Source organism: Myotis myotis, unplaced genomic scaffold (genome assembly GCF_014108235.1).
Source record: "Myotis myotis isolate mMyoMyo1 unplaced genomic scaffold, mMyoMyo1.p scaffold_m19_p_26, whole genome shotgun sequence".
In the NCBI taxonomy this organism is placed as follows: Eukaryota; Metazoa; Chordata; class Mammalia; order Chiroptera; family Vespertilionidae; genus Myotis; species Myotis myotis.
Window position 1 is genome coordinate 3,011,179 of NW_023416331.1, and position 13,470 is coordinate 3,024,648.

Genomic DNA, 13,470 nt, shown 5'->3' on the forward strand with positions numbered 1-13,470 from the left:
GCACAGCCTAGAGGAGAGCAGAACCGAGTGCACGGTCCAGAACAGAACTGATGGAATTTCCCTCCTACGACAGGAGGGAGGTGATGGGCCAGAGGCCTCTGCTGATTCTGAGGGACCCTGAGGTGGGGACTTAGGGCACTGAGGCACCTTCAAGTTCCATCTCTATTGTTCCTTGTCCCCCAGCCCCATTCCAGGTCTGAGTTGGATGTTCCTCCCCTATGCTTCCACCCTGACTCTGGAGTGACCCTGACCCTGACCCACCACTGCTGGTCGGAGCCCAGGGCCCATGCCCTGGCTTAGGGGCTCTGGAGAGATGCACCCAACAGAGAAATCGGAACCAGCTCACAGCCTCCACGTGCCACTAATGCCACCTCTTGTCACTGCCTCCTCTCTGCTTCTTTTACCTGGTGAACTCCTTATGTTCTGCTTTCAGATCCTGTTCTCAAATTTGAAAGAACCTAAAATGTAGGAGAGAGAGAGAGATCCTTATTGTCTTGTTTATTAAAGTTTTCCGGGCATCGTCTAAATTGCTCTATAACCATTCAGTATTACCCCTCGCCCTGGGCGAGAGGAGCCTGAGGAATAATACATTTATTAAAAACCCCATCAATAGTTCTGCCTGTGGGGTTTGATGCTCCTGGGCCTCACAGGAGGAGCTGTGGTTGTGAACACCTGCTCCCTCAGTCACACGGTGCAGGCCCCAGGGTGCTTCTCCACGTCTTTGCTCTCTGGCTGGAGCTAGATGTGCCTGTGTCCTGTTGATGTGAATGTCTATGGTTGTGCCTTTGTGACATCAGATGGATCAGGGAGGACTGAAGCAACCGAAGAGCTTAGAAGAGAAAAATCAACCTCAATGTAGAATCTGCCTCAGTATATCCCCTGGAGAAGTGAGGGAGCAGGGGTATTTATTCTCATCTTTCCTTAGCTTTCAGATACTCCACGGCCATTAAACCCCAGCTCTTGTGGCCGGCCCCAATGGCAGGCTGAGAAAATCCTCACATGGAGAGTTTTAAGAGTTTGCAATAGGCTGCATCCAACAAACAAACAAACAAACAAACAAGAAAAAGAAAAATCATCTTAACTTTCAAAGACTTGCATTCAAAGAGCACAAATGCAGTAAATTCTCTCATAAGGAAGACCCACTGGCCAGCAGGGGTGCCTGTATTTTGTGTGTGATATTCCCAACAGCTACACATGCAGCAGAGCGGAACACTTTGCAGTATCAGAGCAGTCATATTGCTGTGAGTGTGTGTGTATGAAGGTGCAGATGTAAAATGCATGGAACATGATCCACATTTTCCAAAGAGAAACCTGAGGCTAAAAGAGGTTGAGTAAGTTGTTGTCTCATAAAGCACATTCGCGGTAGAGCTGCAGCTCAAAACCATTCCTCTCACGGCTCTGCTCTTCCCACCAGGACTTCAGGCTCCTGGAGGGTTTTAGATAATGGAAGGGAGCATCTCCTGACAATGATTTTCTCTCCCTGATACATGATCCCCACTTACTTCCCCTCCTAAAAATCTCATGTGTAAGGATAATAGGTTTTAACTGAATGTCACAGAGATGCCCACTCTTGAACCACCTTTCTCTCTTGGTTTTTTAATTCCGAAGGCATTCACCTTCTAGAACTGAGAGAAAGTCTTCAAATGTTCATCCAGAGCAATTAGATGAAGGCTGGGTTCCAGGCACTGGCTAAGGGACCTCCGTAGAAAGCATCTGCCCGGAGACAGATGAGGTGGGCCAGCTCCAGTGCTGATTGGCTGCTTTCCTGGGGACTCTCCAGTCTGACCCTGAGTGGCAGCTCTCACAGGTTTTATTCTCTGAAGTGGCTGCATCAGCCATCAGGTGGAGCGGGCTCACTCCCCTTACTTCTTCCTTTGTCTCCATCATGTCTGGGAAGCAGGCTCTGCGGGCCCCTGGAGGCCCCTGGATAGCAGCTGTGATGGTGTGGCTGGTGGCCCTCAGTGTCCCAGGGGCTGAGGGCGGAGACTCTCCACGTGAGTGCAGGGCAGCTGCCCCGCCGCCAGCCCAGGATGGGCTCTGAGGGACCCTTGTCTGGGGCGTGGGGGGCTATGACCTGAGAACAGTCTGTGATCAGCATTTCCTCTTTGGGAAAGGGAGCTGCTATGTTCTCATGTCCGCTGTCTGGTGACAAGGCGAGGACATGGCCATCCCCCCAGCCTGGGGATGTCACAATGGGAGAGCGGAGACTGGCCACTGCCAGCGACAGGAAAATGGTTATTTTTGAAGGAAGATAGGATGTTTCCAAAGAGGAGACAGCAGGACTTGTGCCCAAGACCTTGTCTGATTAAAGACTAAGGGGCTCTGGTTGGGGAACCATGTGAGGCAGGTCTGTGGTGTCAGATTTGGGGGAAGGGGCTCCCCATCCCTGAGTCTCAGCAGAGGGCTCACAGCAAACCCTGGCATTTGGGCAGCTGACCTGGTGCCACAGGCAGGGGCTCAGCTTCCTCCCAGGACTTGGGGTCACACAGTGAGGGGGTGGGATTGGTCAGTTGATGGGGGAGGGAACTGAGGAGAAAGGGAAAGTGAAGAGGGGATGACATGCTGAGAAGCCGTTTATTTCAGACAGGATTCTGTCTTCCTGTAACTCTGTCAGTCTTCCTACCACCCCTGGAGTAGGTGTCCTGGTCTTTCTACACAATTGCCTTTATGCTATGGGTGCTCTGGGCAACCTGCCTGAGCTGGCGGTTGGCACAGTCCCCCTGGGATCGAGCTGATCTAACTCGGAAGCCTGTGCCCGTTCCATGAGGAGCCTCCCTTTCTGGGGTTGGGAGGTGGTTCCCTAGGACAGCTCTGTTGGGGGGAAGGTCTGTGCCAGGAGGAGTGGCGAGAGAGAGCCTGTGGGGAGGACGCTGGTTCCTGGCTTCCTGTCATTGCTCCCTGGACTCTCTGGCCTGTGGGGACCCTGGTCTCTGAGGTTCCCGGACTCACTGGGAAATGGGACCTGGGGGGGGGGCGTCCTGACCGCTCTGAGGCGGGGCCTGGATGGGAGATGAGGGACAGTCCTCCCAGCGGGTGTCAGGCTCAGGCGGGATCCAGGCCCCTGGGCGTCGGGGAGACTCTCTCTCCTCTGTCCCCTCCCTACACGGTACAGCTCCCATGGCCATGTCAGGGCGGGGCGGGGAGGGGGCGGCAGGAAGCGAGGCCCAGCGGGGCTGCAGGTCTGTCAGCTGAGGAAGGTCCCCGGCGCTGGCCCTGGGTTGAGGCCTGACGGGCGGCTCCCGCAGGGGACTTCGTGTTCCAGCATAAGGCTCTCTGCTACTTCACCAACGGGACGCAGCGCGTGCGGCTGGTGGCCAGCTACCTCTTCAACCGGGAGGAGGACGTGCGCTTCGACAGCGACGTGGGGGAGTTCCGCGCGCTGACCCCGCAGGGGCGGCCACAAGCCGAGCACTTCAACAGCCAGGAGGACATCCTGGAGCGGCAGCGGGCAGAGGTGGACACGGTGTGCAGACACAACTACGCCATGGATGAGGCCATGACCATGCACCTGCGAGGTGAGCGCCCCGCCAGTCCCCTCCGCCCGGACCAGCCTTCCTGCCCTGGGAGTGGCCGCTTCTGGGGCCCGAGCTCCAGCCACTGAAGGGACAGGGAGTCCAGCGGAGGAGGGCGGATCCGAGTCAGGACTGGGGGGGACCATGAGGGGGAATGAGGGGGAGAAAGGACAGGAATGAGTGGGGAGAGGGGGAGAAAGGGCAGGAATGAGGGGGAGAGGGGGAGAAAGGACAGGAATGAGGGGGGAGAGGGGAGAAAGGGCAGGTATGAGGGGGGAGAGGGGGAGAAAGGGCAGGAATGAGGGTGGAGAGGGGGAGAAAAGGCAGGATGAGGGGGGGAGGGGGAGAAAAGACGATGAGGGGGGAGAGGGGGAGAAAGGACAGGAATGAGGGGGGAGAGGGGGAGAAAGGGCAGGAATGAGGGGGGAGGGGAGAAAAGACAGGAATTATGGGGGAGAGGGGGAGAAAGGGCAGGAATGAGGGGGGAGAGGGGGAGAAAGGGCAGGAATGAGGGGGGAGAGGGGGAGAAGTACAGGAAGAGGGGGGAGAGGGGGAGAAAGGACAGGAATGAGGGGGGATAGGGGGAGAAAGGACAGGATGAGGGGTGATAGGGGGGATAACGACAGGAATGAGGGGGGAGAGGGGGAGAAAGGGCAGGAATGAGGGGGGGAGAGAGGTGTGAATGAAGGGCAGGAATGAGGGGGGAGAGGGGGAGAAAGGGCAGGAATGAGGGGGGAGGGGGGAGGAGGTAGAAAGGGCAGGAATGAGGGGGGGAGAGGGGGAGAAAGGGCAGGAATGAGTGGGGAGAAATGGCAGGAATGAGGGGGGAGAGGGGGAGAAAGGACAGGAATGAGGGGGGGAGGAGGGGCGAAAGGGCAGGAATGAGGGTGGAGATGGGGAGAAAGGACAGGAATGAGGGGGGGAGAGGGGGAGAGAGGGAAAGGCAGATTGAGGGGGGGGAGGGGGAGAAATGGCAGGAATGAGGGGGGAGAGGGGGAGAAGGCAGGAATGAGGGGGGGGGGGAGAAGGAGAGGAATGAGGGGGGAGGGGGGAGAGAGGAGAGAAAGTTACAGGAATGAGGGGGGAGAGAGGGGGAGACGAAAGTACAGGATTGAGGGGGGAGAGGGGGAGAAAGTGCAGGAATGAGGGGGAAGAGGGGGGAAAGGCGGCAGGGAATGAGTGGGAGAGGGGGGACCGAGGGCAGGAATTGAGGGGGGAGAGGGGGACCGAGGGCAAGAATGAAGGGGAAAGAGGGGGACCGAGGGCAGGAATGAGGGGGGAGAGGGGGGTACCCGAGGGCAGGAATGAGGGGGGAAAGAGGGGGACCGAGGCAGGAATGATGGGGGAGGGGGGGACCGAGGGCAGGAAATGAGGGGGAAGGAGAGGGGGACCGAGGGGCAGGAATGAGGGGGGAGAGATGGGACCGAGGGCAGGAATGAGGGGGAAAGAGGGGGACCGAGGGCAGGAATGAGGGGGGAGAGGGGGACCGAGGGCAGGAATGAGGGGGGAGAGTGGGAGAACGGAAGGGAATGAGGGGGAGGGCACGAGGGGAATGTGGGGAAAGAGGGGGACTGAGTGTGGGAATGAGGGGACCCACCCAGCTTGGGAATGATGGGGGAACAGAGGAGTATAGGCGGGGGAGGGGGGAGGACTTGGCCAGACTGGGAGAGGCACCAGCACAGATCCCTCAGTATGTCCAGGTCATCAGGAGCCCAGTAGGGATGTGGAGTGGCGTCTGCTCCTCCTTCCACCCATTCTGCACGTCCTGCCTCTCACTCAGGTGTGCTTGCCTCCCTGTCCCTCACTTTGCAGAAACTACACCCATGTCCCTGTGCCTCATGTCCCCATATCCCTATGCTCCCTGTCCCTGTGCCCCTGTGCCCCTGTGCCCCATGTCCCCTTCTTGTGCCTTGTGTCCCCATATCCTGTGTCCCATGTCTCTGTGCCCCGTGTCCCCATGTCTCCGTGTCCCCGTGCCCTGTGTCCTCATGTCCCTGTGCCCCGTGTCCCCTTGTCTGTGTCCCCATTTCCCTGTCTCTGTGTTCCATGTCCCTGTGTCCCATGTCCCTGTGTCTCTGTTCCTCACATCCCTGAGTCCCAATTTCCCTGTCCCTGTGCCCCGTGTCCCGGTGCCCTGTGTGCCTGTGCTCTGTGTCCATGTCCCCGTGTCCCGGTGCTCTGTGTGCCTGTGCTCTGTGTCCATGTCCCCGTGTCCCGGTGCTCTGTGTGCCTGTGCTCTGTGTCCATGTCCCCGTGTCCCGGTGCTCTGTGTGCCTGTGCTCTGTGTCCATGTCCCCGTGTCCCGGTGCTCTGTGTGCCTGTGCTCTGTGTCCATGTCCCCGTGTCCCGGTGCTCTGTGTGCCTGTGCTCTGTGTCCATGTCCCCGTGTCCCGGTGCTCTGTGTGCCTGTGCTCTGTGTCCATGTCCCCGTGTCCCGGTGCTCTGTGTGCCTGTGCTCTGTGTCCATGTCCTCGTGTCCCGGTGCTCTGTGTGCCTGTGCTCTGTGTCCATGTCCTGGTGTCCCTGTGCCCTGTGTGCCTGTGCTCTGTGTCCATGTCCTCGTGTCCCTGTGCTCTGTGTCTCTGTGCCCCTCGTCTCCTGTCTCCACGCTGTTGTGAGCTTGTAGCTGGACCACCTCCAGCTTACCCTGTGGGATTTGGAGCTCCACACTGCTCCAAGGCCCTGCCCACATGCAATATATCACAGCAGTGAAGGAGTGCTTTGACTCTTTTTTTTAAATTCTTTATTGCTTAAAATATTATGTAAGTCTCCTTTTCCCCCCATTGACCTCTCCTTGGCTGCCCCCACCCCCACCACATGCCCTCCCCCCACACCTCCCTCCCAACGTGTCATTGGTTATGCTCATATGCATGCATACAAGTCCTTTGGTTCATCTCTTACCCCCTCACCCCCCACCTTCCCTCATAGGTTGGACAGTCTGTTCGATGCTTCTATGACTCTGGTGCTATTTTTGTTCATCAGTTTATGTTGTTCATTATATTTCACAAATGAGTGAGATCGTGTGATACTTATCTTTCTCTGACTGGCTTATTTCACTTAGCATAATGCTCTGCAGTTCCATCCATGCTGTTGCAAATGGTAGGAGTTCCTTCCTTTTTACAGCAGCATAGTATTCCATTGTGTAGATGTACCACAGTTTTCTAATCCATTCATCTGCTGATGGGCACTTAGGCTGTTTCCAGATCTTAGCTATGGTGAATTGTGCTGCTATGAACATAGGGGTGCATATATCCTCTCTGATTGGTGTTTCTGGCTTCTTGGGATATATTCCTAGAAGTGGGATCACTGGGTCAAATGGGAGTTCCATTTTTAGTTTTTTGAGGAAACTCCATACTGTCTTCCATAGTGGCTGCACCAGTCTGCATTCCCACCAGCAGTGCACAAGTGTTCCTTTTTCCCCACATCCTCTCCAGCACTTGTCGTTTATTGATTTGTTGATAGCCATTCTGACAGGTGTGAGATGATACCTCATTGTCGTTTTGATTTGAATTTCTTGGATGATTAGTGACTTTGAGCATGTTTTCATATGTCTCTTGGCTTTCTGACTGTCCTCTTTCAAAAACTGTCTATTTAGGTCCGTTGCCCATTTTTTTAATTGGATTTTTTATCTTCCTTTTGTTAAGTTGTTTGAGGTCCCTATAAATTTTGGTGATTAAACCCTTATCAGAGATAATATTGGCAACTATGTTCTCCCACGCAGTGGGCTTTCTTGTTGTTTTGTTGATGGTTCCTTTTGCTGTGCAGTAGCTTTTTATTGTTTTTGCCTCTTTGATGTCAAATTTTTATTCATCTCAAATCTGTTCTCTAAATGTCTGTCACTAGTCCTGCACCTCTTTCAGCAGCGACTGTCAGGTATGTTTCTGGGCCTCTGCCTACACATTCCCTGTCCAGTGAGCTCACTCATCCCATCTGAGACTAATGAGTAAATTCTCAGCTGCCACCACTGAGGCTCAGTAGAAAACAGAAGGGCAAGTAGAGACTTAAAACTGACTTTTTAAAATTATTTTGTGCTATTTTGCTTAATGCAGTAAACTCTTCTTGACTTGGATCTTAATTAAGAATTTGTGCATGCAAAGTCTGAGGAAAAAAGTGTTTACTAAAAGCAAAAAGAACACTTCAATGGTTCGTAAGGCAGAATTTATTTTTTTTAATTTTTTTAATATATAGTTTATTGATTTTTCACAGAGAGGAAGGGAGAGGATAGAGAGTTAGAAACATGGATGAGAGAGAAACATTGATCAGCTGCCTCCTGCACAGCCCCTCTGGGTATGTGCCCGCAACCAAGGTACATGCCCTTGACCGGAATCGAACCGGGGGCCCTTGAGTCTGCAGGCCGACGCTCTATCCACTGAGCCAAACCGGCTAGGGCGGTAAGGCAGAATTTAATCTCTTTTTAAGCTCAGCAAATGGCGCAATAGAGCTGAAGTTTTGAAGTAAATAAAATGATGCTATTAAATGATTGAATAAAAATTTTTTCAGGTTCCTTTTTTTAAAATATATTTTATTGATTTTTTACAGAGAGGAAGGGAGAGGGATAGAGAGTTAGAAACATCGATGAGAGAGAAACATCGATCAGCTGCCTCCTGCACACTTCCCCCTGGGTATGTGCCCGCAAGCAAGGTACATGCCCTTGACCGGAATCGAACCTGGGACCTTTCAGTCCGCAGGCCGACGCTCTATCCACTGAGCCAAACCGGCCACGGCTCAGGTTTTTCTTTTGACTTAGACCCTGCCTCCCTCCCCCAAGAATCACTGTCAATTCAGGAGTAGATATTTTGAATGGTAATTATAGCCATTTAATGAGCATCTATTTCTTGACAATCACCTTACCAAACACCGTCTGTTTAATGCTATTTAATTTCACAACTACTTGTGTGCTAGGAGTTAGCATAACCACTTTAATATGCTAATATTGGTACATAATAAACACTTGAATTAATTAGCCCAGGTGCTCACTACACAGCAGTCATTGTGTCCTGTATTGCATGTGTGTTTTACATGTATAGCATGGGAGCACAGCCTCATGAAAGCAGTTATAACCAGAAGCAGCAAAATGAGTCTGTTCTTGCCTATTTTCAATGTTGGTGGGGATGGAAGGTTCACTAGTGAATCCCTAGTCTGGCCCCAGTGTTATCTGCACATGTTCACATAATTTTTGCTGACTTTACACTCTCTCACCTTCTGACCCACCTCCTAATGCCACCAAATGCTTATATTTTTTCTATCTCGGGTCTATTTTAATAAAAATTATTCTAACATTTTTCTTTTGAACTCATGCCCTGTTTTTTGACTCTCAGTTTGTCAAACTGACAGATTTTATGAATCCAGCTAGCTGACCATGCTCTCAGTCAGTCCCAGGAAGGAGAACCTGACAAGAGTCTAAGTGAGCCTGGCTGGTGTTGCTCAGTGGTTAAATGTTTTCCCATGCACTGGAATGTCTTGGGTTTGATTCCTGGTCAGGGCACAGGCTCAGGTTGTGGGTTCGATCCCTGATCAGGGTGCATGTAGGAGGCAATGATCAATGTTTCTCTCTTTCTCTCTCTTTTTCCATTCCTTTCTCTCTCTCTTTAAAACAAATCAATGAAAACATATTTAAAATGCACACATGAACTATGTAGTATATAGTTTCACACTATAAGGGAGATGCAGTAAAATGGCTGAAGAGATAAAGAATAAGATGCATAAATAGGGAGGGAGAGTCTGTAGTATTTGAGCACAGATGGCTATTTGAGAAGATAAAGGAATTGAGACATGGGCAAGAATGATATTTATCAGTGTTACGTGTTTTCAAGGTTCTATTTTCCTGCAAAAGTTTTATAAACTTTCAAAATAACATTTATTTTACTAAATTGCAATTTATATAAGAGGAGGGACCATAGTCTGTTATCTTTCTATTCCTAGTGCTTGTGGAATTTATATTTGTTGAATGAATGAATAAATGAATCAGTAAATGGATAAAACATAGGTGGCATAGATGACGTGGACATGAAGTTTATTATTTAATAGTATACAACTTAATGGGAGTTTGCCACAGAATGGCATCTGAGCTGGGTTAGGCTAACAGCTGAGAGAGGTTTGTTGATGGATGACATGTGAGAAGTGCTCCTGCCCTTAAATCCTGTCCGTGTTTCCCGCTGAGAATGGTAGGGAAGAGCCTGTTTGAGAACATTGCTTCAGAGGAGGGATGTGATGGTCACTGCTGTCCTGCTCTGTTGGACATAGAACTGTCTGTGATGTTCCTAATTCTCAGTCCGTGTTACTGTTCATGGAGCCGTGACCAGTGTTGATGGGCCCCCAGGAGACGCAAACTGATGTATTTTCTCCACTGTGAGGAGCTGCGGGACCAACAGGGAACAGGGTCACTGTCCTGGTGTGAGTCCCTAGAGCTGATCCCCAGGGTCACCATCAACAGGTGGAGGGAAAAGAAGTCCAGGTTTTTCATCTTTATTTAAAAACATTGTGAATAGTGGCCTGTATAACCTAGCAATTTAAACATTTAAAGGCTTCATTTTTATTAATTGTTAACAGAATAACTCCTATAAAATGATTGCTGTTAGCTCTTGAGACTGAAAAGTTAACTGTTAACTCAGGCTAATCAAGTGGCCCAGCTCAGGTCCTCATCCCGGACTCGGAATCCAGGGATCTTTCCCGCTGGTACAGGGAGGACCCTTCCCGTGGGGAGACTTGCCTGTGCCCCCACATCTCACTCCGTCTTTTCCTCTGTCACCCCTCCCCTCCCAGTGGAGCCTACAGTGACCATCTCCCCGGCCAAGACAGAGGCCCTGAACCACCACAACATGCTGGTCTGCTCGGTGACGGATTTCTATCCAGCCCACATCAAAGTCCGCTGGTTCCGGAACGACCAGGAGGAGACAGCCGGCGTCGTGTCCACCCCCTTGATTAGGAACGGGGACTGGACCTACCAGATCCTGGTGATGCTGGAAATGACCCCCCAGCGAGGAGACGTCTACACCTGCCGCGTGGAGCACCCCAGCCTCCAGAGCCCCATCACAGTGGAGTGGCGTAAGGGGCAGTTTATTCCTGCACCCTGGGCCCCACAGACAGAGGGCAAACAGTGTCCCCTGGTTGTCCCATGGCATCCCTACCCCTGATGTCACTGCTGAGTGGACATCACAGGACACTAGGCCACCTCATTCTGAAGCAGGGGCATCAGAAGACTCCTGATCTCATTGTCTTTCCAGACACTAAGGAGGTCACTCTACACCACAGCCAGAACCCATCCTGGGAGCCTTGGAAGGCTGACTGTGGCAGCTGGTGACAAGTTTAAGGACTCATGTGAAGGAGCAGGACCCACTCCCCCTGTCACCACCCACGGTGTCCAAGGGTTTATTGGCTGGTCCCACTCCAGGGGTGGCGGCTTCCAAAGGGTCCCTGTGGGTTTGGGGACAGAATCTGATACCCAGGCTCTGCTCCCCAGGGGCACAGTCTGGATCCGCCCAGAGCAAGATGCTGAGCGGCGTCGGAGGCTTCGTGCTGGGGCTGATCTTCCTGGGCCTGGGCCTTGTCATCCGTCACAGGAAACAGAAGGGTAAGCAACTGGGGAAACGGAAAGAGGGGCTGTGCCCGGGACCCTCTGTTGAGGGGGCCTCTGCTTCTAGGTGTAACTCTCCTCCTAACCTGGAAGGCAGGCAGCCGGGCTGGTGGTGGGAGGAGACAGACAGCTAGGCCAGGCTTTGGACGATTTTACTGGTTGAAAGGCAGCCCTGCCACAGGTGTGACTGTGGCGAGTGTCCTGGGGCTGAGAGCTCATCGCTGGCCCCTTTCCAAAAGCTGCTTCTTTAAGAAGGTCAGGGCATTGGCTTCCCTTCCTTCTACCAGCAGGTCTATTCATATGGGGGATTGTAGCTTAAGGGTAAGGCCTTGTGGCTGAGGGTAGGGGGGAAATAGATTTCCAATAAGTTGCTTATCTCATTTCCTGTGGGCGGGAGAGGGACTGGCTGTTTGTGTGATGAGATCTTTCTCTGTGTAAGGATCTCATGGGCCTCCCCCCAGGTACTGTTTCTGCTCTGATTTAATGGGGAGGGGAGGATGGAGGGTGGTACTAGGACAGGAAAAAGAGGGAGGGGGCAAGATGAGTGTTCCTGGTCACAAAGGTCACGGTTCATGGCCTACCAGGGGATCAAGAATTCGGGGAGGAAGCTCTGGGCTTGTTATCCAGAACCAGCATTTAACTTTGGTGAATCTTTCTGTGAAATGTGGAGCCAGAGCCACGTCTTGGGTGGTAGGCACAGGGGTGATGCTCATTTTGTGCCACATGCTGGTGGCTCCTGCCTGTAGGTATTTATAAGTGATTCCTAGTGATGGGAAGAGGGTTGGTTTAATTAAATTTGTTAAAAAGATTGAAATGCTCATATCCCCCAAGGATAACAGCTGTCAACTGTCCTCCCCCACAACCTCCGCATGTCTGTGTGAGGCTGAAGTGCGTGTCCTCTTCAGCTGATTTCACTCCAACACTGATACTGGGGGAGGTAGTGACCATATGTGGAGACCTCAGCTTTACCTGATGCTGCAGGGCCAGAGAGGTGGGGACAGGGTACGCCCCCAGGTGCCGGGTGCTGATCACTCTCTCTTCTACAGGGCTCCTGCGTTGACTCCTGAGGGTGCTTTGACTGGGATCGGCTGTGTTTTTTCTGAAATGCCTGCTTGTTGTCCTTGCGCAGACTTCCCAGCTGCCTGTGAGCCTGTTCCCTCTGAGATCAGAGTCCTAGTTACTCTGATGCAGTTGGCCAGGCATCTCCTGTGACCACCTTCCCCGCCTCAGGCTATGGCTGTGCCCCTGGAGTCTGTCCTATGGGCTCCAGCTGAGTCAACTCAAGGCCCCCTAGGCATTTTTCTTTTGTTCCGTGCACCGCCCCCTTGCCCCTGCCCACCCCTCCTCACTGTCCAAGAGAAGCACATTGAAGCCTTTACCTGACTCCAGCGCTTTTATCATAATTAAACATGTTATCTGTATCTGAGCCTTCTTAACTGGGTGGAGGCAGGAAGCCACTGAAGAATGAAAGGAACATATTTTGCTCCTTGAGGGAGACTAGAGCATCTTGGGGTGCTGTGATAAACGTGGGCAGAGGGAACAATTCAATCGTCCTCCATCCTGGCTCTTTGGTATTGATGTTCAGTGCAGTGGCCTTAGGAAGTGCCGGCCTCTCTTCCAGCCTGGTGGGTAGAGTGTACGTCAGCATGGTGGAATTACCTGGGCCCAGGTATAGTGGCCCCTGGGGTCTCAAAGAACCAGACTGATGTCTCAGATGTCTTGGCAAGTCACATTGATCAACATCAATTTTTATTTTTATGATGATGACAAAATTCTTTTATTAGCAGACTAGACACCCAGTGCATGAATTCGTGAATGGGTGGGGTCCCTCGGTCTGGCCAGCAATCAGGGCCGATTGGGGCCATCTCCTCCAGTCCTGATCGGGGTGATCAGGGTGGGCTGGCAAGGGGAGGAACAGTGGGAGGTTGGCTGGCTGTGGTAGCGCACTGACCACCAGGGGGCAGCTCCTGCATTGAGTGGTCAGTGTGTGTCATAGCGAGCAGTCGTTCAGTTGCTTATGCTTTTCTACACTAATAAAAGAGAAACATGGTAATTGGTGTACGACCGCTACCCTTTTCATTGGCTAATCAGCCAGATATGCAAATTAACTGTCAGCCAAGATGGCGGCCGGCAGCCAGGCAGCTTGAAACTAACATGAGGCTTGCTTGCTTCAGTGACGGAGGAAACCAACATTCCCTGCCTGAGCTGCAGGCCTCTGAGCCTGCAGTTTAAGAAACATAGTAACAGATACCGCCGGACTTCAGCCAGCAGATTTGCAACATTGTAAGCAAAGGCCAGAAACCTACTTTCAGCCGCAGAGGGCTAAGAGCTGGAGCCAAGCCTCAAAGCTAAAGCTGGCCCAGAATAAAAAAGAAAAAAAGGAGC

The 13,470-nt window shown here is 52.2% G+C and overlaps 1 protein-coding gene across 1 annotated transcript; it reads left to right on the top strand.

The window, feature by feature from the left end:
• Positions 1-1,798: 1,798 nt before the first annotated feature.
• LOC118679625 (boLa class II histocompatibility antigen, DQB*0101 beta chain-like) lies at positions 1,799-12,506 on the top strand. The gene is made up of 5 exons (XM_036356582.1): positions 1,799-1,994; positions 3,246-3,515; positions 10,275-10,556; positions 10,972-11,082; positions 12,132-12,506. The coding sequence occupies exons 1-5, from the start codon at positions 1,886-1,888 to the stop codon at positions 12,143-12,145; spliced, it is 786 nt and encodes a 261-aa protein (XP_036212475.1). The 5' UTR covers positions 1,799-1,885; the 3' UTR covers positions 12,146-12,506.
• The last annotated feature ends 964 nt before the right edge of the window (positions 12,507-13,470 follow it).

Excerpts from the sequence above, each read along its gene's own strand:
- LOC118679625 (XM_036356582.1), top strand. The coding sequence starts at position 1,886 with ATGTCTGGGAAGCAGGCTCTGCGGGCCCCTGGAGGCCCCTGGATAGCA. Across the intron at positions 1,995-3,245 it reads TGAGGGCGGAGACTCTCCAC|GGGACTTCGTGTTCCAGCAT; the intron begins GTGAGTGCAGGG and ends CGGCTCCCGCAG. Across the intron at positions 3,516-10,274 it reads CATGACCATGCACCTGCGAG|TGGAGCCTACAGTGACCATC; the intron begins GTGAGCGCCCCG and ends CTCCCCTCCCAG.